The 25415-nt window shown below is 46.3% G+C and overlaps 1 protein-coding gene across 1 annotated transcript in view; it reads left to right on the plus strand.

Annotated features, from left to right (window-relative positions):
- Positions 1 to 25415, plus strand: part of LOC137332571 (uncharacterized) — a 101521-nt gene that overhangs the window by 34712 nt on the left and 41394 nt on the right. The window contains exons 8-12 of the mRNA XM_067996497.1: positions 3754 to 3919; positions 5325 to 5550; positions 7875 to 8087; positions 8860 to 9066; positions 15388 to 15569. Of these exons, the coding sequence (XP_067852598.1) occupies positions 3754 to 3919; positions 5325 to 5550; positions 7875 to 8087; positions 8860 to 9066; positions 15388 to 15569 (994 nt within the window). The remainder of the gene's footprint in view (positions 1 to 3753; positions 3920 to 5324; positions 5551 to 7874; positions 8088 to 8859; positions 9067 to 15387; positions 15570 to 25415) is intronic.

The raw sequence follows: 25415 nt of genomic DNA on the forward strand, positions 1-25415 counted from the left end.
CCACACATCCTCTCCATCACCAAGACCGCCTACATCCACCTCCGTAACATCGCTTGTCTCCGCCCCTGCCTCAGCTCATCTGTTGCTGGAACCCTCATCCATGCCTTTGTTACCTCTAGATTCGACTATTCCAATGCTCTCCTGGCCGGCCTCCCATCTTCCACCCTCCATAAACTTGAGCTCATCCAAAACTCTGCTTCCTGTATCCTAACTCGCGCCAAGTCCCCTTCACCCCTGTGCTCGCTGACCGGTCCAGGAACGCCTCGATTTTAAAATTCTCATCTTTGCGTTCAAATCCTTCCATGTCCTCACCCCTCCCTATCTCTGTGACCTCCTCCAGCCCTACAACCCTCCGAGATCTCTGTGCTCCTCCAACTCTGCCCTCTTGCACATCCCCGATTTTAATCGCTCCACCATTGGCGACCGTGCCTTTAGCTGCCTAAACCCTAAGCTCTGGTATTTCCTTCCTAAACCTTGCCGCCCCTCCACCCCCCCTCCTCCTTAAAACCTACCTCTTTGACCAAGTGTTTGGTCACCTGTCCTAATATCTCCTCCTTTGGCTCAGTGTCATTGTGTGTCTGATTACGCTCCTGTGAAGTGCCCTGGGTCGGCCCCTCCTCTGCCTTGCCCATGATGCCAGGTGCGTCCGCCCACCTGTACCCAGTGGGCTGACGCGGTGCTGAACGCTGGTGCAGCTGCCATTTCTCCTGTTCTCTGGATGTGGTGACGCTGGAGCTGAGAGCATTAAGAGTCACCCACCTAGTATGGGAATGGAGTCAGGTGTAGACCAGACCAGGTAAGGACAACAGGTTCCCCTCCCTGAAGGACATTAGTAAACCTGTTGGAATTTTACGACAATCCGAAAGCTTCGTGATCACTTTATCTGGTGCTGACCCACAAATTATCGGATTTATTAAATTCAATTTCACGCCTTGCCAGGATGGGATTCATAGGGACAGGAGGAGGCCATTCACCCCCTCGAGCCTGTCCCACCATTCATATAGATCAAAGCTGATCTGTACCTCAACTCCATTTACCAGCCTTTGCTCCATATCTCCTGATACACTTACCTAACAAAAATCCATACATCTCATTCTTGGAAATTTCAATCGATCCATAGCCTTTGGGGGGTAGAGTGTTCCAGATGGCCACTAGACTTTTTATGAAAAAGTGCTTTCTGATTTCACTCCTAATTAGCCCAGCTCTAATTTTAAGATTATATCCCCTTGATTTTCCCATCAGATTAAATAGGTTCTTTGTATGAACCCTATCAACACCTTTTTTACATTTTAAAAACCTCGATCAGATCACCCCCTCAACCTTCTAAACTCAAGGGAATACAAGCCATGTTTGTGCAACCTGTCCTCTTAATTGAACTCTCTAAGCCCCGATATCATTCTGGTGAATCTATGCTGCACCCCCTCCAAGGCCAATATATCCTTCCTGAGGTACGGTGCCCAGAACTGAACGCAGTATCGCTAGATGGGGTCTGAGCAAGGCTCTGTACACCTGAAGCATCACTTCCACCCCTTTGTATTCCAGACCCCTTCAGATAAAGACCAACATTCTAGCAGCCTTTTTGATTGCTTTTTGTACCTGCCCACTAGGTTTAAATGATTTGTGTACATGGGCACCCAAACCCCTTTGCTCCTCCACAGTTCCTAGTTTCTTAACATTTAGAAAATGCTCCAATTTGTCTTTCTCAGATCCAAAGTGGATGACTTCACACGTGCCTACGTTAAACTCCAGCAGCCACAGTTTTGCCCACTCACTTAGTCTATCTATGTCCCATTGTAACTTGCTGCTCCCATCGACACAACTTACTGTGCATCCTAACTTTAGCGTCATCAAGGATAAACCCAGCAACTCCAGGCCAATCAGTTTAACCTCAGTGCTGGGGAAACTTTTAGAAACGATAATCCAGGACAGAATTAACAGTCTCACTTGGACAAGTGTGGATTAATTAAGGAAAGCCAACACTGATTTGATAAAGGCAAATCGTGTTTAACTAACCTGATAGAGTTTTTTGATGAGGCAACAAAGGGTTTATGAGGGCAATGCCGTTGATGTGTATGTGGACTTCCAAAAGGCATTTGATAAAGTGCCATATAATAGGCTTGTTAGCAAAGTTAAAGCCCATGGAATAAAGGGGGCAGTGGCAGCATGGATATGAAATTAGCTGAGTGACAGGAAACAGAGAGTAGTGGTGAACGGTTGTTTTGCGGACTGGAGGGAGGTGTACAGTGGTGTTCCCCAAGGGTTGGTGCTGGGACCACTGCTTTTCTTGATATATATTAATGACTTGGACTTGGGTGTACAGGGCACAATTTCCAAATTTGCAGATGACACAAAACTTGGAAGGGTAGTGAACAGTGAGGAGGATAGTGATAGACTTCAAGAGGATATAGACAGGCTGGTGGAATGGGCGGCACGTGGCAGATGAATTTAATGCAGAGAAGTGTGAAGTGATACATTTCGGTAGGAAGAACGAGGAGAGGCAATATAAACTAAAAGGTACAATTCTAAAGGGGTGCAGGAACAGAGACCTGGGGGTATATGTGCACAGGTCATTGAAAGTGGCAGGGCAGGTTGAGAAAGTGGTTAAAAAACATACGGGACCCTGAGCTTTATAAATAGAGGCATAGAGTACAAAAGCAAGGAAGTTATGATGAACCTTTATAAAACACTGGTTCGGCCACAACTGGAGTATTGTGTCCAGTTCTGGGCACCGCATTTTAGGAAAGATGTGAAGGTGTTTGAGAAGAGATTTACTAGAATGATTCCAGGGATGAGGGACTTCAGTTAAGTGGATAGACTTGAGAAGCTGGGGTTGTTCTCCTTAGAGCAGAGAAGGTTGAGGCGTGGACAAAGTAGATGGGGAGAAGCTGTTCCCATTGGCAGAAAGGTCGAGAAACATTGGGCATAGATTTAAGGTAATTGGCAAAAGAATCAAAGGCGACATGAGGAAAAACTTTTTTATGCAGTGAGTAGTTATGATCTGGAATGCACTGCCTGAAAGGGTGTTGGAGGCAGATTCAATCGTGGCTTTTAAAAGGGAATTGAATAAGTGCTAGAAGGAAAAAAATTTGCAGGGCAACAGGGAAAGGGCGGGGGAGTGGGACTAGCTGGATTGCTCCTGCAGAGAGCCTCGATGGGCTGAATGGCCTCCTGTGCTGTAACCATTCTTTGATTCTATCTGCAAACTTGGATGTACAACTCTCTATTCCTTCATCCAAGTCATTGACAAATATGGTAAAAAGCTGAGGCTCCAGAATTAAATTTCACACCTTACCACGGTAGGATTTGAACTCACCACCTCTGGATTGCTTCTCCCTAACCATTGGGTTGCCGTAGCCTATATGAACAGGTTATAGAATACGTGCTGTGTGTTGAGGGTGCCTAGTTTTAAATTACCGTCACCTTCAAGTTCCCCTCCAAGTCACACACCATCCTGACTTGGAAATATATCGCCGTTCCTTCGTCGTTGCTGGGTCAAAATCCTGGAACTCCCTACCTAACAGCACAATGGGAGAACCTTCACCACACGGACTGCAGCGGTTCAAGACCAAGGCTCACCATCACCTTCTCAAGGGGCAACTAGGGATGGGCAATAAATGCTGGCCTTGCCAGTGACACCCACATCTCGAGAATAAATTTTAATAGCAACAGCAAAGCCATTTTAAAATTCTCCTCCCCACCTGTTAAATAGGCTGCTCTGAGGTGATCTGAGGATTGTTTTATATATTTGTGTAGATGCTGCATCTCTCTATCCTTCACCTGAGGGTCTCCCCAAGAGTTCCTGGGCTTCATCGGACCATGACGTCACGTGCCAGCTGAGGGAGTGCCAGCTGCTGCTTCAGTACATCTCCCAGACGCTGCAGGAGAAGGGGATCGCAGAGGGACACATGAAGGAGTGGAAGTGAGTATTTTCTGTTCAATAACCATCTAAAAGAAAGAAAGAAAGAACGTGCATTTCTATAGCCCCTTTCATGACCTCAACGCCCCGAAGTGCTTCAGTCAATGAAGTACGTTTTGAAGTGTAGTCACTGTTGTAATGTAGGAAAAGCGGCAGCCAATTTGCGCACAGCAAGATCCCACAAATAGCAAAGTGATAAATGACCAGATAATATGATTTTTAGTGATGTTGGTTGAGGGATAAATATTGGCCAATACACCAGGGAGAACTCCCCTGCTCTTCTTCAAAATAGTGACCGTGGGATCTTTTACTTCCATCTGAGAGGGCAGACAGGGCCTTGGTTTAACATCTCACCGGAAAGACGGCACCTCCGAAAGTGCAGCACTCACTTAGTACTGTACTGGAGTGTCACCCTGGGCTATGGGCTCAAGTCTGTGGAGTGGGACTTGAACCTACAACCTACTGGCTTAGAGGTGAGAGTGCTATCAAGGCCGACACGTCGTAGGTATGTTAGCAGCACAGTGCCCTTTATTTTTAAAATTTATGCTCTGGATGTGGGCGTCGCTGGCAATCATAGTAAATAGGAGCAAGAGTAGGCCATTCGGCCCTTCGGGCCTGCTCTGCCAAAATGATCATGGCAGATCGTCTAACTGAGTACCCTGTTCCCGCTTTTTCTCTATATCCCTTGATCCCGACATTTATTGGCCATCCCTAGTTGCCCTGAGAAGGTGGTGGTGGGCTGCCTTCTTTTGGCTTGATACAACTGAGTGACTTGCTGGGCCACTTCAGAAGGCAGTTAAGATTCATCCACATTGGTGTAGGACTGGAGTCACATATAGGCCAGACCGGGAAAGGGTTAGGGTCTGTTATTGACCCACTGTGTATTCCTGCCCGTCCCTTTAACAGTCCGATTGATCCACTAGGTCGTGGGTTCAAGTCCTACTCTAGAGACTTGAGCACATAATCCAGGCTGACACTCTCAGTGCAGTACTGAGGGAGTGCTGCACTGTTGGAGGTGCTGCCTGTTGGATGAGGTGTTAAACCAAGGCCCCATCTGCCTCCTCAGGTGGACGTAAAAGATCCCAAGGCCACTATTCAAAGAAGAGCAGGGGAGTTCTCCCCTGTGTCCTGGCCAATATTTATCCCTCAACCAACATCACTAAAAAAAGATTATCTGGTTGTTATCACGTTGCTGTTTGTGGGATCTTGCTGTGCGCAAATTGGCTGCATACAACACTTCAAAAAAAAAAAGTACTTAATTGGCTTTGGGACATACTGAGGTGGTGAAAGGCTCTATATAAATGCAAGCTCTTTCTTTTATTATCCCTTTAAAAGTCCCTGACCTGCTCTATCTGTCTGTCTCTCTCTCTCTCTCTCCCCCCATCACTCCCTCCCATCTCATTTGTAGGGAGCAGATTGAGAAGCTGCAGCAACAGACGGTTCCCCCTCGGACCTACGTGGCAGTGATCGGAGATACAGGTGCGGGGAAGAGCAGCCTGCTGAACGCTCTGCTGGAGGAGGAGGCCGTCCTGCCCACCTCCGCCATGAGGGCCTGCACTGCTGTGGTGGTCGAGGTCTCCCACAACGCCCATAGTGACCACTATCAGGCCCAGGTGGAGTTTTTCACCGAAGAGGTGAGCTGAGCTGGTTCCCCCTCACTCACCCTGCATGGATAGAGGAGGACTGGTCTTACTGCTCAAAAGAATAGCATTAAATATCAGCATTATATCAGATTTATTCAGCATACTACTATTATTATTATTACTGACAGTAATTGAACATGTGGGATTCTTGGCTTTATAAATTCTACCTTGCAGGTGCTAAATAAATGCAAATTCTTGTTGGTAGTCACACCTTACCCACCACGTGCTTTGAAGGTGGCAGGAAAAGCTGAGAAGGCTTTTTTTTTAAAATGCATACGGGATCCTGGGCTTTATTAATAGAGGCATAGAGTACAAAAGCAAGGAAGTTATACTAAACCTTTATAAAACACTGGCTAGGCCTCAGCTGGAGTATTGTGTTCAATTCTGGGCACCACACTTTAGGAAGGATGTCAAGGCCTTGGAGAGAGTGCAGAAGAGATTTACTAGAATGGTCCCAGGGATGAGAGACTTCAGCTATGTGGAGAGATTGGAGAAGCTGGGATTGTTGATTAAGGGGAGATTTGATATAGAGGTGTTCAAAATCATGAAGGGTTTTGATAGAGTAAATAAGGAGAAACTGTTTCCAGTGGCGTTAGGGTTAGGTGATCGGCAAAAGAGCCAGAGGGGAGATGAGGAAACATTTTTTACGCAGTGAGTTGTTATGATCTGGAAGGGCGGTGGAAGCAGATTCAATAATAATTTTCAAAAGGGAATTAGATAAATACTTGAAGGGGAAAATTTACAGGGCTATGGGAAAGGGCAAGGGAATGGGACTAATTGGATAGCTCTTTCAAAGAGCAGGTACGATGGGCCGAATGCCCGCCTCCTGTACTGTTTCATTCTACGATTCTATATAACCTTAAAATTAGAGCTAGGCCATTCAGGGTGATGTCAGGAAGCACTTCACAAAGGATAGTGGAAATCTGGAACTCTCCCAACCTCCCCCCAAGAAAGCTGTTGATGCTGGGGGTCAATTGGAGCTTTCAAAGACTGAGATTGATAGATTTTTGTTGGGTAACGGTGTTAAGGGTTACGGAACCAAGGCGGGTAAGTGGAACTCAGATGCAGATCAGCCATGATCTAATTCAATGGTGGAACAGGCTCGATTTGTACAGCGCCTTTCTTGACCTCAGGATGTCCCAAAGCACTTTATAGCTAATGAAGTACTTTTCGAAGTGTAGTCACTGTTGTAATGTAGGAAACGCAGCAGCCAATTTGTGCACAGCAAGATCCCACAAACAGCAATGTATAATGACCAGATAATTTTTTTTTTTAGTGATGTGGCCAGGACACCGGAGAGAACTCCCCTGCTCGGCTTCGAAGTAGTGTCATGGGATCTTTTACGCCCACCTGCGGGGCAAACGGGGTCTCGGTTTAACGTCCCATCGGAAAGACGGCACCTCTGACAGTGCAGCACTCCCTCAGTACTGCACTGGAGTATCAGCCTGGATTATGTGCTCAAGTCTCTAGAGTGGGACTTGAACCCGTGCCCGAGGCGGAAGTGCTATTCGCTGAGCCACGGCTGACACCTTAATGTATATACATAGTGAGAATAAGACAAGGGGACACAGATTGACGCAAGTGAAAGACAAATTTAGGACTGACATGTTCTTCACATGGATTCCCGGATAGATTAGTGGGGGCAGAAATACTAGGATAATTTAAGAAATAATCTGATTCTATAATGAGCGGGCTTCAGGTTCTCTCTGGATGAGAGTTCCCTGGATTCCTAGTCCAGTAACAGAACCACTACACCATGGGTATGGTAATTTAGTGGTTACGTTACTGGACTAACAATCCCAGAGCCCTAGATTAATAATCCAGAGAACGTGAGTTCACATCCCACTGTGGGCAGTTTGAGAATTTAAATTCAGTTTCGAAAATGTGTAAATAAAAAACTGGTATCAGTAAAAGTGACCATGAGGCGGTCTGATTTTTGTAAAAACCCAACTGGTTCACTAATGTCCCTTTTAGGGAACGAAACCTGCCGTCCTTACCCGGACTTGGCCTATTTGTGACTCCAGTCCTGCACCAATGCGGTTGACTCTTAACTGCTCTCTGAAATGGCCCAGCAAGTTACTCAGATGTGTCAAACCTGGAGCGGTTTGAGAAGGTGAAGGCTCACCACCACCTTCACAGGGCAACTAGGGAATGGGCAATAAATGCTGGCCTTGCCAACGACACCCTTGTCCCAAAAGTGCAGAAAGGACTGAGATGGGCCTGATGGCCTTCCTTGTCTGTAATGATTTTGTGATTAACTTACTGACCCACCTCTGCCTGTCTAATTGTACATTTATGCTTTTTTGCGCCTCCAGGAGTGGGATAATGAGCTCCAGACGCTGCTCAACGACATGACCGACAAAATGGGCCGGCTGAGGAGACCCAGGTGGGACCCTAACTCGGAGGCCAGTGCGGCGTATGGACGAGTGAAAGCGGTGTACGGCAGAATCCTCCCTTATCTGGAGCTGAAGCAGCTTCGGGACGTCACGCAGCATCTGGGACAGACCACGCACATCTCCCACACGCAGGTTGGTGAAGATTGTCTTGCACTCTGTGGCGAGGAGGACAGGCAGGGAGGGAGTTTGCTTCCCAAGCTTCGGAAATCCCAGGCTCTGTGTCGTTAAACCCCGCTTCGTTATAATAGAATTATACAACACAGAAGGAAGCCATTTGGCCCAACATACCTGTGCAGGCCTTTTTGAAAGAGCTGTCCAATTAAAATCATAGAATGGTTACAGCTCAGAAGGAGGCCGTTCGGCCCATCGAGTCCGTGCCGGCACTTTGTAAGAGCAATCCAGTTAGTCCCATTCCCCTGCTCTTTCCCTGAAGCCTTGCAGATTTTTTCCCTTTTAAGTATTTATCCAATTGCCTTTTGAAAGCCATGATTTAATCTGCTTCCACCACCCTTTCAGGCAGCGCGTTCCAGATCACAGCTATTCGCTGCGTTTAAAAAAAAGTTTTTCCTCATGTCGCCTTTGGTTACTGACCCTTCTGCCACTGGAAACAGTTTTCCTTCATTTACTCTATCAAAACCGTTTGATTTTGACCACCTCTAATAAATCTCCCCTTGACCTTCTCTGCTCTAAGGAGAACATAGGAACAGGAGTAGGCCATTCAGCCCCTCGTGCCTGCTCCGCCATTTGATAAAATCATGGCTGATCTGTGATCTAACTCCATATACCTGCCTTTGGCCCATATCCCTTAAATCCCAGCTTCTCCAGTCTCTCCACATAACTGAAGTCCCTCATCCCTGGCACCATTCTAGTAAATCTCCTCTGCACCTTCTCTAATCCTGTTCAGGCCAGAGAGTTCCGCTGTGCAGTGCAGAGTTTCATCGATTCCCGCGCTGACAATCCTCGGGGCACCAAGGGTGGTGAGTTTTGGCCGATTGTGAAGCGTGTGCTGATCAGCGTCCCCAAGTCGTCAGTGCTGAGGACGGGAGCCGTGCTGGTCGACCTGCCTGGTGTCAGAGACTCCAACGCTGCCAGGAACTGCGTTGCCAAGGAGGTGAGTGACAACGGTTGGAACCGGAACTGGAGGGTTCAACCGGCGCAATCAACCCCTCACTACACTCTTCTTCCCACCCCGCCCCAGAGACAAATGCAGCCCGGGAAAGAGGGGGCAAGGGTGGGGGGGAGTGAAATTTGGGCAGTTTTGTTTGTGTGTAGGGGCAGGGTCTAAGGGTCGAGCTGTAATTTTGTTTGTCATTGAAAGGTCACGGCACAGAAGGAGACCATTCGGCCCATCGAGTCCGTGCCGGCTCTATGCAAGAGCAATCCAGCTGGTCCCACTCCCTTATCCCTATCCTCATAGCACTGCAATTTTTTTTCCTTTCAAATACTTATCCAGTTCCCTTTTGAAGGCCATGATTGAATCTGCCTCCACCACCCCCTCGGGCAGTGCATTCCAGATCCTAACCACTCGCTGTGTAAAAAAGTTTTTCCTCATGTCACCTTTGCTTCTTTTGCCAATGCCCTCTGCTTCTTGACTCTTCCGCCAATGGAAACAGTTTCTCTGTATCCACTCTGTCTAGACCCTTCATGATTTTGAATACCTCTATCAAATCTCCTTGCAACCGTCTCTGTTCCAAGGAGAACACCCCCAGCTTCTCCAGTCTATCCACGTAACTAAAGTCACTCATCCCTGGAATCTCTTCTGCACCCTCTCTAATGCTTTCATATCTTTCCTAAAGTGCGGTGCCCAGAACTGGACACAATACTCCAGTTGTGGCCGAACCAGTGTTTTATAAAGGGTCACCATGACTTCCATTCTTTTGTACTCTATGCCTCTATTTATAAAGCCCAGGATCCCGTACACTCTTAACAGCTTTCTCAACCTGCCCTGCCACCTTCAATGACCTGTGGCCATACACCCCCAGATTACGGTTGAGAAAGGCATGGATGTTAGGGAACTTGGGGAAATAAATAGTGATGTCTTGAGGAGTGTACATATTACAGAGAGGGAGGTGCTGGAAGTCTTAACGCGCATCAAGGTAGATAAATCTCCGGGACCTGATGAAATGTATCCCAGGACGTTATGGGAGGTTAGGGAGGAAATTGCGGGTCCCCTAGCAGAGATATTTGAATCATCGACAGCTACAGGTGAGGTGCCTGAAGATTGGAGGGTAGCAAATGTTGTGCCTTTGTTTAAGAAGGGCGACAGGGAAAAGCCTGGGAACTACAGACCGGTGAGCCTGACATCTGTAGTGGGTAAGTTGTTAGAGGGTATTCTGAGAGACAGGATCTACAGGCATTTGGAGAGGCAGGGACTGATTAGGAACAGTCAGCATGGTTTTGTGAGAGGAAAATCATGTCTCACGAATTTGATTGAGTTTTTTGAAGGGGTAACCAAGAAGATAGATGAGGGCTGTGCAGTAGACGTGGTCTACATGGACTTCAGCAAAGCCTTTGACAAGGTACCGCATGGTAGGTTGTTACATAAGGTTAAATCTCACGGAATCCAAGGTGAGGTAGCCAATTGGATACAAAATTGGATTGACGACAGAAGACAGAGGGTGGTTGTAGAGGGTTGTGTTCAAACTGGAGGCCTGTGTCCAGCGGTGTGCCTCGGATCGGTGCTGGGTCCGCTGTTATTTGTTATTTATATTAATGATTTGGATGAGAATTTAGGAGGCATGGTTAGTAAGTTTGCAGATGACACCAAGATTGGTGGCATTGTGGACAGTGAAGAAGGTTATCTAGGATTGCAACGGGATCTTGATAAATTGGGCCAGTGGGCCGATGAATGGCAGATGGAGTTTAATTTAGATAAATGTGAGGTGATGCATTTTGGTAGATCGAATTGGGCCAGGACCTACTCCGTTAATGGTAGGGCGTTGGGGAGAGTTATAGAACAAAGAGATCTAGGAGTACAGGTTCATAGCTCCTTGAAAGTGGAGTCACAGGTGGATAGGGTGGTGAAGAAGGCATTCAGCATGCTTGGTTTCATTGGTCAGAACATTGAATACAGGAGTTGGGATGTTTTGTTGAAGTTGTACAAGACATTAGTAAGGCCACACTTGGAATACTGTGTACAGTTCTGGTCACCCTATTATAGAAAGGATATTATTAAACTAGAAAGAGTGCAGAAAAGATTTACTAGGATGCTACCGGGACTTGATGGTTTGACTTATAGGGAGAGGTTGGATAGACTGAGACTTTTTTCCCTGGAGAGTAGGATGTTAAGGGGTGATCTTATAGAAGTCTATAAAATAATGAGGGGCATAGATAAGGTCGATAGTCAAAATCTTTTCCCAAAGGTAGGGGCGTCTATAACGAGGGGGCATAGATTTAAGGTGAGAGGGGAGAGATACAAAAGGGTCCAGAGGGGCAATTTTTTCACTCAAAGGGTGGTGAGTGTCTGGAACGAGCTGCCAGAGGCAGTAGTAGAGGCGGGTACAATTTTGTCTTTTGAAAAGCATTTGGACAGTTACATGGGTAAGATGGGTATAGAGGGATATGGGCCAAGTGCAGGCAATTGGGACTAGCTTAGTGGCATAAACTGGGCGACATGGACATGTTGGGCCGAAGGGCCTGTTTCCATGTTGTAAACTTCTATGATTCTATCTCTCTGTTCCTGTATCCCTTTTAGAGTTGTGCCCTCTAGTTTATATTGCCCCTCCTCGTTCTTCCTACCGAAACGTATCACTTCCAATTTTTCTGTGTTAAATTTCATCTGCCATGTGTCCGCCCATGCCACCAGCCTGTCTATATCCTCTTGAAGTCTGTCACTATCCTCCTCAATGTTTACTACCCTTCCAAGTTTTGTGTCATCTACAAATTTTGAAATTGTGCCCTGTACACTCAAGTCCAAGTCATTAATATATATCAAGAAAAGCAGTGGTCCCAGCACCGACCCCTGGGGAACACCACTATACACCTCCCTCCAGTCCGAAAAACAACCATAAGACCGTAACAGATAGGAGCAGTAGTAGGCCATTCAGCCCCTCTAGCCTGCTCCGCCATTTAATGAGATCATGGCTGATCTGATTTTTACCTCCACTCCACTCTTCTGCCTTTTCCCCATATCCTTTGACTCCCTTGCTGTTCAAAAATTTGTCTAACTCAGCCTTGAATGTATTCAATGACTCAGTCTCCACAGCTTTTTGGGGTAAAGATTCACGACCCTCTGGGAGAAGAAATTCCTCCTCATTTCCGTCTTAAATGGGCGACCCCTTATTCTGAGACTATGCCCCCTAGTTTTAGATTCCCCCATGAGGGGTAACATCCTCTCAGCATCTCCCCTATCGAGTCCCCTCAGAATCTTGAATATTTCAATAAGATCTCCTCTCATTTTTCTAAACTCCAATGAGTATAGACCCAACCTGCTCAAGCTTTCCTCATAAGACAATCCTTCCATACCCAGAATCAACCTCGTGAACCTTCTCTGAACTGCCTCCAATGCAAGTATGTCCTTCCTTAAATAAGGGCACCAGAACTGTACGCAGTACTCCAGGTGTGGTCTCACCAGCACCCTGTACAGTTGTAGCATGACTTCCCTGCTTTTATACTCCATCCCTCTAGAAATAAAGGCCAATATTCCGTTTGCCTTCCGGATTACCTGCTGCACCTGTATGTTGACTTTTTGTGTTTCATGTACGAGGACACCCAGATCCCTCTGTACCGCAGCATTTTGTAGTATTTCTCCATTCAAATAATATTTTGCTTTTTTATTTTTCCTCCCAAAGTGGATGACTTCACATTTTCCCACATTATATTCCATCTGCCAAATTTTTGCCCAATAGCTTAACCTGTCAATATCCCTTTGCAGACACTTTGTGTCCTCATCGCAACTTGCTTTTCCACCTATCTTTGTATCATCAGCACATTTGGCCACAATGCACTCCGTTCCTTCGTCCAAGTCATTGATTTCTATTGTAAATAGTTGAGGCCCCAGCACTGATCCCTGCGGCACCCCACTAGTTACAGATTGCCATTTTGAGAATTACCCTTTTATCCCGACTCTTTGTTTTCTGTTAGTTAGCCAATCCTCTATCCATGCCAGTAAATTACCCCCAACACCATGAGCTCTTATCTTGTGCACTGATCTTTTATGTGACACCTTATCGAATGCCTTTTGGAAATCCAAATATACTGCATCCATTGGTTCCCCTTTATCCACCCTGCCCGTTACTTCCTCAAAGAACTCTAATAAATTTGTCAGACATAATTTCCTCTTCATAAAACCATGTTGACTCTCCGTGATTGTATTATGAGTCTCCAAATGTTCTGCTACTATTTCCTTAATAATGGATTCTAGCATTTTCCCAATGACAGATGTTAGGCTAACTGGTCTATCGTTACCTGCTTTCTGTCTCACTCCCTTCTTGAATAGGGGTGTGACATTTGCGGTTTTCCAATCCGCTGGGACCTTTCCAGAATCTAGTGAGTTCGGGAAGATGACAACCAATGCATCCACTATCTCTGTAGCCACTTCCTTTAAGACCCTCGGATGCAAGCCATCAGGTCCAGGGGACTTGTCAGCCTTTAGACCCATTACTTTTTCTCCAGTGATAGTGATTGTTTTTAGTTCCTCCCTCCCTTTTGCCCCTTGATTTTCTACTATTATTGGTATGTTATTAGTGTCTTTTATTGTGAAGACAGATACAAAATATCTGTTCAATTCCTCTGCCATTTCCTTGTTTTCCATTATTATTTCTCCAGTCTCATCCTCTAAGGGACCAATATTTACTTTAGCTACCCTCTTCCTTTTTAAAAACCTGTAGAAGCTTTTACTGTCAGTTTTTATATTTCTTGCCCGTTTACTGTCATAATTTATTTTCTCCCTCTTCATTATTCTTTTAGTCATCCTTTGCTGGTTTTTAAAGTTTTCCCAATCTTCGGGCTTACCAGTAATCTTTGCCATGTTGTATGCTTTTTCTTTTAACCTGATACCATCCTTGACTTCCTTAGTTAGCCATGGTTGGTTCACCTTTTTTGTGGAGTCTTTCCTCCTCACAGGAATATATTTTTGTTGCGAGTCATAAAATATCTTTTTAAATGTTTGCCACTGCTTATCCACCGTCATACCATCTAATCTGTTTACCCAGTCCACTTTAGCCAATTCCGCCCTCATTCTTTTATAATTGCCCTTATTTAAGTTTAATACAGTAGTTTCAGACCCAAGATCCTTGTTCACCACTACTCTCTGTTTCCTGTCCCGTAGCCAATTCTGTATCCATGTTGCTACTGCCCCTTTATTCCACGGGCTGCAATCTTGATGACACCTCATCTACCCTCTCTGTTACCTCACCAAAAAAGTTTCCCCACCACTGTGGTTAAACTGATTGGCCCATAATTACTAGATTTATCCTTACACCCTTTTTTGAACAAGAGTGTAACATTTGCAATTCTCCAGTCCTCTGGCACCACCCCCATATCTAAGGATGTTTGGAAGATTATTGCCAGTACCTCTGCAATTTCCACCCTTACTTCCCTCAGCAACCTAGGATGCATCCCATCCGGACTGGGTGCCTTGTCTACTTTAAGTACAGCTAGCCTTTCTAATACCTCTTCTTTATCAGTTTTTAGCCCATTCAGTATCTCGACTATATCTTCCTTTACTGCTACTCTGGCAGCATCTTCTTCCTTGGTAAAGACAGATGCAAAGTACTCATTTAGTACCTCGGCCATCCCCTCTACCTCCATGAGTAGATCTCCTTTATGGTCCCTAATCGGCCCCACCCCTCCTCTTACTACTCGTTTACTGTTTACATGCCTGTAGAAGACTTTTGGATTCCCTTTTATGTTGGCCGCCAGTCTATTCTCATACTCTCTCTTTGCACCTCTTATTTCCTTTTTCACTTCCCCTCTGAACTTTCTATATTCAGCCTGGTTCTCACTTGTATTATCAACCTGACATCTGCCATATGCCCCTTTTTTCTGCTTCATCTTACTCTCTATCTCTTTTGTCATCCAGGGAGCTCTGGCTTTCGTTGCCCTACCTTTCTCCCTTGTGGGAATGTGCCTTGACTGTAGCCGAACCATCTCCTCCTTAAAGGCCGCCCATTGATCAATTACAGTTTTGCCTGCCAATCTTTGATTCCAGTTTATCCGGGCCAGATCTGATTGTGTAGGGGCAGGGTCTACCTGTAATTGTGTTGTGTTTGTGTGTGGGGCAGGATCTGACTGTAATTGTGTTGTGTTTGTGTGTGGGGCAGGATCTGACTGTAATTGTGTTGTGTTTGTGTGTGGGGCAGGGTCTAACTGTAATTGTGTTGTGTTTGTGTGTGGGGCAGGATCTGACTTTAATTGTGTTGTGTTTGTGTGTGGGGCAGGATCTAACTGTAATTTTGTTGTATCTCTCTCCCTCTCTTTCTCTCGTGCTCAGTACCTGAAGAAGTGCGATGCCGTTTGGATTGTGGCCAATGTGACCAGAGCGGTCGACGACAAGACGGCCAAGGACCTGCTGGACGACAGTCTCCGCAGACAGCTGCTGATGGACGGTCAGTACGGCCGCATCGCCTTCATCTGCACCAAGACCGACTCGCACAACGTCACAGAGATCGTGAGGTAGGGGGAAGGGGGCAGTTAAGTCTTGAGGTACGTGTGCTGGGGGAACAGTCTCATTCTGGGGTACGAGTGTTTGGCGAGGAGGGGTTGAATCTTGAGGTATTATAAAAGAATGACAGAATTTTACAGCACAGAAACAGGGCATTCTCCTCAACAGGTCCATGCCGGTGTTTATGCTCCACACGAGCCTCCTCCCTCCCTACTTCATCTCACCCTATCAGCATATCCTTCTATTCTTTTCTCCCTCGTGCTTATCCAGCTTCCCTTTAAATGCATCTGTGATAGTCACCTTGTGGTACTACTCCTTGTGGTAGCAAGTTCCACGTTCTAACCACTCTCTAGATAGAGGTGTCTCCTGAATTCCCTATTGGATTTATTGCTGACTATCTTATATTTGACCCTAGTTCTGGTCTCCCCTGCAAGTGGAAACATTTTTTCAACGTCTACCCTATCGAACTCTTTCATAATTTTAAAGACCTCTATCAGGTCACCCCTCAGCCCTCTCTTTTCTACAGCCTGCTCAATCTTTCCTGATAGTTATACGTCAGCTTGTGTGGGTGGGGGGGGAGGTTAATTCTGGGGTACTTGTGCTGGGGGAGCAGGCGATCCTGGGGTACGTGTGTCCCTGGGGCAGTTGTGAGTTGACATCCCACCACGGCAAATTGTGAATTTGGAATAATAAAGTGACCATGAAACTGTTGGATTGTTAAAAACCCAACTGGTTCACTAATGTCCTTTTAGGGAAGGAAAGCTGCCATCCTTACCCGGTCTGGGCCTATATGTGACTCCACTCCTAGTCTATGTAGTTCACTCTTAATGTATTCAGGACAACTAGGGATGGGCAATAAATGCCAGCCTTATCAACGACACACATCCTGAGAACAGAGAGAGTGGAATCCTGAGGCACTTGTGCTGGGGGGAGTCGAGCCTCTGCTAATTGAGTCTCAGGTAGTGACTGTGGGCTAAGTTTTAAGTTAACATATGGCATATAATGACATTTTAAAAGCTTATCTTAATTTAATTAATTTAATAAATTAAACGAGGTAAATAATTTGATTAACACTAAATTAATAAAATAATGGGAGAACAGGAGATGTGTTGCTGCTGCAATATGTGGGAGCTTGTGGACATTTTTGTCCGGGGCGACTACATCTGCGGCTCGAGGAACTTCGGCTCCGAGTTGAGGAGCTGGAGTCCGAGCTGCGGACATTGCGAGACATCAGGGAGGGAGAAAGTTACCTGGACCCTTTGCTCCAGGAGGCAGCCACACCCCTTAGATTAAATGCTTTAGAATTGACACGTGGTCAGGGACAGGAGGGTGTGACTGCGAGTGAGGCAGGTACAGGGACCCAGGAGGTAGTATCGCAGGAGCCTCAGTCCCTGTTCTTGTCCAATAGATTCGAGGTTCTTGCAACCCTTGTGGACAAGTGCGGGGACTGCAGGGAGGACGAGCAAACTGACCACGGCACCGTGGTACAGGAAGCCGTTCAAGTGGGGGGAGTAAAAAGGAAGGTGATTGTAGTAGGCGACAGTATAGTTAGGGGGATAGACACTGTTCTCTGCAGCCAGGAGCATGACTCCCAAAGGCTATGTTGCCTGCCCGGTGCCAGGGTTAAGGACATCTCCAGGCTGGAGAAGAACTTGGAGTGGGAGAGGGAGGATCCAGTTGTGGTCTACGTAGGAACCAACGACAAAGGTAGGACTAAGAAAATGGTTCTGCTGCGAGAGTTTGAGCAGCTGGGGACTAAATTAAAAAGCAGAACCACAAAAGTGATAATCTCTGGATTATTACCTGAGCCACGAGCAAATTGGTATAGAGTCAATGGGATCAGGGAGATGGATGCGTGGCTGAAGGATTGGTGTGGGAGAAGTGGGTTTCGATTTGTGGGGCACTGGCACCAGTACTGGGGAAAGAGAGAGCTGATCTGTTGGGACGGACTACACCTGAACCATGCTGGGAGCAGAGTTCTAGCGAATCGAATAACTAGGGAGGTAGATAGGGCTTTAAACTAAATAAGGGGGTGGAGGGTCCCGATGGAGAGAAATCTAGAATGCTAAAGAGAAAAGACAAAGAAGCAGTGCAGCAAAGTGATTGGGGTCAGGACGGGACAGAGCGTACAGGCAAAAGAGTGCGCTAACAAATAGGGTCCGGGTAAGAAAATATGATAAGACAAATAGGGCCATAGTACAAAAAAAAATGTTAAGATGTCTAAAAATGGTAAAAAGACAAATCTAAAGGCACTGTATCTGAATGCACGAAGCATTCATAAGGTAGATGAATTAACAGCGCAAATAGATGTAAACGGATACGATATAATTGCAATTACAGAGACATGGCTGCAGGGTGACCAAAGCTGGGAGCTGATTATCCAAGGGTATTTGATATTTACGAAGGACAGACAAAAAGGAAAAGGAGGTGGGGTGGCGTTGTTCGTAAAGGATGAAATCAGAGCATTAGTGAGGAAGGATATTGGCTCAGAAAATCAAGATATAGAATCCGTCTGGATGGAGTTAAGAAGCACCAAGAGGCAGAAAGCACTGGTGGGAGTTGTCTATAGGCCTCCAAACAGTAGTGGTAATGTAGGGGATGGGATCAAACAGGAAATTAGAGATGCATATAACAAGCATACTACAGTGATCATGGGTGACTTTAATCTGCATATAGACTGGCCAAACCAAATCAGCAATAATACTGTGGAGGATGAATTCCTGGAGTGTGTATGAGATGGTTTTTTAGACCAGTACGTTGAGAGCCAACTAGGGAACAGGCTATCCTAGATTGGGTATTGTGCAATGAGAAGGGGTTAATTAATAATCTTGTGTGGGGTCCTTTAGGGAAGAGTGACCATAACATGATAGAATTCTTCATTGAGATGAAAATTGAATTAGTCCAATCTGAAACTAGGGTCCTAAATCTAAAAGGAAACTGCAAAGGTATGAGGAGTGAGTTGGCTATAATAGATTGGGAAGCTTCATTAAAAGGCATGACAGTGGATAGGCAATGGCTAACATTTAAGAAACAAATGCATGAATTGCAACAATTATACATTCCTTTCTGGCGCAAAAACACAAAAGGAAAAGCGGCCCAACCATGGCTAACAAAAGAAATTAAGGATAGTATTAGATCCAAAGAGGAGTCATATAAAGTTGCCAGAAAAAGTAGCAAGCCTGAGGATTGGGAGCAGTTTAGAATTCAGCAAAAAATGACCAAGCGATTGATTTAAGAGGGGAAAATAGAGTATGAGAGTAAACTTGCAAGGAACATAAAAGTGGACTGTAAAAGCTTCTACCAGTATGTAAAAAGAAAAAGATTAGTGAAGACAAATGTAGGTCCCTGACAGAAACGGGAAAATTTATAATGGGGAACAAAGAAATGGCAGAGCAATTAAACAAATACTTTGTTTCTGTCTTCACAGAAGAGAACACAAATAACTTCTCAGAAATGCAGGGAACCAAGGGACTAGTGAGAAGGAGGAATTAAAGGAAATTAGTATTAGTAAAAAAATAGTGCTGGAGAAATTAATGGGACTGAAAGCCAATAAATCCCCAGGGCCTGATAATCCGCATCCCAGAGTATTAAAAGAGGTAGCCATGGAAATAGTGGATGCATTGGTTGTCATCTAAAATTCTACAGATTATGGAACAGTTCCTGCAGATTGGAGGGTGGCAAATGTAACCCCACTATTTAAAAAAGGAGGGAGAGAAAACAGGGAATCACAGACCGGTTAGCCTAACATCAATAGTAGGGAAAATGCTAGAGTCTATTATAAAGGATGTGATAACAGGACACTTAGAAAATATCAATGGGATTAGACAAAGTCAACATGGATTTATGAAAGGGAAATCATGTTTGATAAACTTAGTGGAGTTTTTTGAGGATGTAACTGGTAGAAAAGATGAGGGAGAATCAGTGAGGTGGTTTATTTGGATTTTTAGAAGACCGTTGATAAAGTCCCACATAAGAGGTTAGTGTGCAAAATTAAAGCACATGGGACTGGGGGTAATATACTGGCATGGATTGGAAATTGGTTAACAGACAGGAAACAGAGAAGGGGAATAAATGGGTCTTTTTCGGGGTGGCAGGCAGTGACTAGTGGGGTACCGCAGGGATCAGTGCTTGGGCCCCAGCTATTCACAATATATATCAATGATTTGGATGAGGGACCTGAATGTCATATTTCCATGTTTACTGATGACATAAAACTAGGTGGGTTTTTGAGTTGTGAGGAGGATGCAGAGAGGCTTCAAGGTGATTTAGACAAGTTGAGTGAGTGGGCAAATACATGGGATGCAGTATAATGTGGATAAATGTGAAGTTATCCACTTCAGAAGGAGAAACAGAAAGGCAGAGTATTATTTAAATGGTGATAGATTGGGAAATGTTGATGTACAAAGGGACCTGGGTGTCCTTGTATACCAGTCACTGAAAGCAAACATGCAGGTGCAGCAAGCAGTTAGGAAGGCAAATGGTATGTTGGCCTTCATTGCAAGAGGAGCAAGGATGTCTTACTGCTGTTATACAGGGCCTTGGGTGAGACCACACCTGGAGTATTGTGTGCAGTTTTGGTCTCCTTACCTAAGAAAGGATATACTTGCCATAGAGAGAGTGCAACGAAGGTTCACCAGACTGATTCCTGGGATGGCAGGATTGTCGTATGAGGAGAGATTGGGTCGACTCGGCCTGTATTCACACGAGTTTAGAAGAGTGAGAGGGATCTAATTGAAACATATAAAATTCTGACAAGGCTAGACAGACTGGATGCAGGGAGGATGTTTCCCCTGGCTGGGGGGGGTCCAGAACGAGGGGTCACAGTCTCAGGATACGGGGTCGGACATTTAGGACTGAGATGAGGAGAAATTTCTTCACTGAGGGTGGTGAACCTGTGGAATTCTCGACCACAGAAGGCTGTGGAGGCCAAGTCACTGAATATATTTAAGAAGGAGCTAGATAGATTTCTAGACACAAAAGGCAACAAGGGGTATGGGAAGAGAGCGGGAATATGATATTTAGATAGAGGATCAGCCTTGATCACGTTGAATAGCGGAGCAGGCTGGAAGGGCTGAATGGCCTACTCCTGCTCCTATTTAATATGTGGGCATCGCTGGCAAGGCTGGCATTTATTGCCCATCCCTAGTTGCCCCATAGAACGTGGTGGTGGACCGCCTCCTAGAAATTTGATACAACTGAATGGCCCAGACCGGGTAAGGACGGCAGGCTTCCTTCCCTAAAGGACATTAGTGAACCAGTTGGGTTTTTACGGCAATCCGACAGCTTCGTGGTCACTTTCACTGACACCGGCTTTTTATTTCCAGATTTTGACGACTTCACAAACTGCCAGGGTGGGATTTGAACTCACAATTTTCTTCCATTTCTAATGATCCCAATTCTCACCTGAAGGCACTGACCCTTTGAGTGAGGTGCAGTTCCGCAGGTGCTGACCCTCCTCCAGTGGCCATCCAACTGGCCATATCTCGTCGGAGGACGCTGGACAGTGAGTGCTTGATCAAGGGGAGGTGGGAGCAGGTATCCCACTTGGTCCACTATCCACACTTCTCACTTGGGCGGCAGTCTGTCGTGAGCGGGAGCGCCAGTGCTAGCTGTTCAGCTGGAACCTTCTGCCCCAATCTCATCTCCCTGCCCTTTCTCTCAGCAAGAATGGTGGCTGATTTTCATATTGTGTCCAGGGGAGCTATGGGGGACAATTGTACCGGCTCAGCTAAGAATACCAAACCCAACAGGGTTTCGCATGATACCGTTACATGCTGTGTCGAGACAATTGCATCGTCTTTAGTATTAATAAGAAAACCCAAATGTGTCTACGCTCCCGTGTTTGAGTCGCAGGTTTACGTCATGGCTTAGAGTGATACAGCACAGAAGGAAGCCGTTCGGCCCATCGTGCCTGTGCCAACTCTTTGAAAGAGCTTATCCAATTAGTCCCTCAACACCTGCTCATTCCCATCGCCTTGCAGTTTTTTTTCCTTTCCAGTATTTATCCAATTCCCCTTTGAAAGTTACTATTGAATCTACTTCCATCACCCTTTCAGGCAGTGAATTCCAGATCATCATAACTCGTTACGTTTTTTAAAAAAAAATGTTTCCTCATGTCGACACTGGCTCTTTTGCCGATCACCTTAAATCTATGTCCTCTGGTTACTGACCCTTCTGCCACTGGAAACAGTTTCTCCTTATTTACTCTATCGAAACCCTTCATGATTTTGAACACCTCAATCAAATCTGCCCTTAACCTTCTCTGCTCTAAGGTGATCAACCCGGCTTCTCCGGTCTCTCCACATAACTCATCCCTGGGACCATTCTCGAACATAACATAAGAAATAGGAGCAGGAGTAGACCATTCTGCTCCTCGAGCCTGCTCTGCCATTCGATAAGATCATGGCTGATCTTCGATCTCAACTCCACTCTCCTGCCCGACCCCCATATCCCTTGATTTCCCCTAGAGTCCAAAAATCTCTCTATCTCTGCCTTGAATATATTCAACGACTCAGCATCCACAGCCCTTTGGGGTAGAGAATTCCAAAGATTCACAACCCTCCGAGTGAAGAAATTCCTCCTCATCTCAGTCTTAAATAGCCGACCCCTTATCCTGCGACTATGCCCCCTAGTTCTAGTAAATCTCCTCTGCACCCTCTTTAAGGCCTTGACATCCTTCCTAAAGTGTGGTGCCCAGAGTTGAACACAATAATCCAGTTGTGGCCTAATCAGTATTTTAAAGAGGTTTAGCATGGCCCGTCATATTTCTCACTCTACCATTACCAACAAACCAGGGGATCAACCCTGGCTCAATGAGTAGTGTAGAAGAGCATGCCAGGAGCAGCACCAGGCGTACCTAAAAATGAGGTGCCAACCTGGTGAAGCCACAACACAGGACTACGTGCATGCTAAACAGCGGAAGCAACATGCTATAGTCAGAGCTAAGCGATTCCACAACCAACGGATCAGATCAAAGCTCTGCAGTCCTGCCAAATCCAGTCGTGAATGATGGTGGACGGTTAAACAACTAACGGGAGGAGGAGGCTTTGTAAACATGCCCATCCTCAATGATGGCAGAGTCTAGCACGTGAGTGCAAAAGACAAGGCTGAAGCATTTGCAACCATCTTCAGCCAGAAGTGCCGAGTGGGTGATCCATCTCAGCCTCCTCCCGATATCCCCACCATCACAGAAGCCAGACTTCAGCCAATTCGATTCACTCCACCTGATATCAAGAAACGGCTGAGTGCACTGGATACAGCAAAGGCTATGGGCCCCGACAACATCCCAGCTGTAGTGCTGAAGACTTGTGCTCCAGAACTAGCTGCGCCTCCAGCCAAGCTGTTCCAGTACAGCTACAACACTGGCATCTACCTAACAATGTGGAAAATTGCCCAGGTATGTCCTGTCCACAAAAAGCAGGACAAATCCAATCCAGCCAATTACCACCCCATCAGTCTACTCTCAATCATCAGCAAAGTGATGGAAGGTGTCGTCGACAGTGCTATCAAACGGCACTTACTCACCAATAACCTGCTCACCGATGCTCAATTTGGGTTCCACCAGAACCACTCCTGACCTCATTACAGCCTTGGTCCAAACATGGACAAAAGAGCTGAATTCCAGAGGTGAGGATAGAGTGACTGCCCTTGATATCAAGGCAGCATTTGACCGAGTGTGGCACCAAGGAGCCTGAGTAAAATTGAAATCAATGGGAATCAGGGGGAAAACTCTCCAGTGGCTGGAGTCATAGGAAGATGGTAGTGGTTGTTGGAGGCCAATCATCTCAGCCCCAGGACATTGCTGCAGGAGTTCCTCAGGGCAGTGTCCCAGGCCCAACCATCTTCAGCTGCTTCATCAATGACCTTCCCTCCATCATAAAGTCAGAAATGGGGATGTTCGCTGATGATTGCACAGTGTTCAGTTCCATTCACAGCCCCTCAGATAATGAAGCCATCTTTGCCCGCGTGTAGCAAGACCTGGACAATATCCAGGATTCGGCAGATAAGTGTCAAGTAACATTCGTGCCAGACAAGTGCCAGGCAATGACCATCTCCAACAAGAGAGAATCTAACCACCTCCCCTTGACATTCAACAGCATTACCATCGCCGAATCCCCCACCATCAACATCCTGGGGGTCACCATCGACCAGAAACTTAACTGGACCAGCCACATAAATACTGTGCCTACAAGAGGAGGCCAGAGGCTGGGTATTCTGCGGCGAGTGACTCACCTCCTGACTCCCCAAAGCCTTTCCACCATCTACAAGGCACAAGTCAGGAGTGTGATGGAATACTTTCCACTTGCCTGGATGAGTGCAGCTCCAATAACACTCAAGAAGCTCGACACCATCCAGGACAAAGCAGCCCACTTGATTGGCACCCCATCCACCACCCTAAACATTCACTCCCTTCACCACCGGCGCACTGTGGCTGCAGTGTGTACCATCCACAGGATGCACTGCAGCAACTCGCCAAGGCTTCTTCGACAGCACCTCCCAAATCCGTGACCTCTACCACCTAGAAGGACAAGGGCAGCAGGCACATGGGAACACCACCACCTGCACGTTCCCCTCCAAGTCACACACCATCCCTACTTGGAAATATATCGCCGTTCCTTCATCGTCGCTGGGTCAAAATCCTGGAACTCCCTACCTAACAGCACTGTGGGAGAACCTTCACCACACGGGCTGCAGCGGTTCAAGAAGGCGGCTCAGCACCACCTTCTCAAGGGCAATTAGGGATGGGCAATAAATGCCGGCCTCGCCAGCGATGCCCACATCCCATGAATGAATTTTTAAAAAAGCATAACTTCCATGTTTTTGTGCTCAATTCATAGTCACGCTCCCGTATGCTTTTTTTAACAGCCTTTTCAATTTGTTCTGCCACCTTCAAAGTATATGGTGGGTAGAGTGTGTTTACCAACAATAACTTGCATTTATTTAGCATCTGTAAGGTAGAAAAATGACCCAAGATGCTTCACAGAGGTGTAAGGAGGTATCACGTGGGGTAACCAAAAGATTGGTCAAAGAGATGGGTTTAAAGGGCAGATGGGAGCGAATTCCAGAATGTGGGGTCCAGACGGCTGAAGGCAAGGCTGCCAATGTTGGGGCGAGGGAAAAGTGAAGGGGTGCACAAGAGGCCTGGGTCAGAGGAACGCAGAGTTTGGCGAGGGCCGGGAACATAGGAACAGGAGGAGGCCACTCAGCCCCTCGAGTCTGCCTGATCTGTATATCAATTCCATCTACCTGCCTTGGTTCCATGACCCTTAATGTCCTTGCCCAAGAAAAATCTTTATCAATCTCAGTTTTGAAAGCTCCAATTGACCCCCAGCCTCAACAGCCTCTTGGGGGAGAGTGTTCCACATTCCCACTCCCCTTTGTGTGAAGAAGTGCGTCCTGACATCACCCCTGAACGGCCTGGCTCTCATTTTAAGATTGCGCCCCCTTATTCTGGGCTCCCCCCACCAGAGGGAATAGTTTATCTACCCTATCAAAACCTTTGATCATTTTAAGCACCTAAATTAGACCTTCCCTTAATCGTCTATACTCGAGGGAACACAAGCCTGGTCTATGCAGCTGGTCCTTGTAATTTTACCCTTTTAACCCAGGTATCATTCAGGGATATGGTAACCTGTCGGTATTTCACCAAGCACCTTCCGGCAAGGAGGGAACATAGGAACAGGAGGTGGCCATTCAGCCCCTCGAGCCTGTTCTGCCATTCAGTTACATCATGGCTGCTCTGTATCTTAAATCCATCTACCCACCTTGGTTGCGTAATCCTTCAAATCTTTACTTAAGAAGGTTGGGGTTGCAGGGCAGGAAGGGGTTACAGAGATAGGGAAGGGGTGAGCCGAGGG

This window comes from Heptranchias perlo, chromosome 2 (assembly GCF_035084215.1).
Source record: "Heptranchias perlo isolate sHepPer1 chromosome 2, sHepPer1.hap1, whole genome shotgun sequence".
NCBI classification, from domain to species: Eukaryota; Metazoa; Chordata; class Chondrichthyes; order Hexanchiformes; family Hexanchidae; genus Heptranchias; species Heptranchias perlo.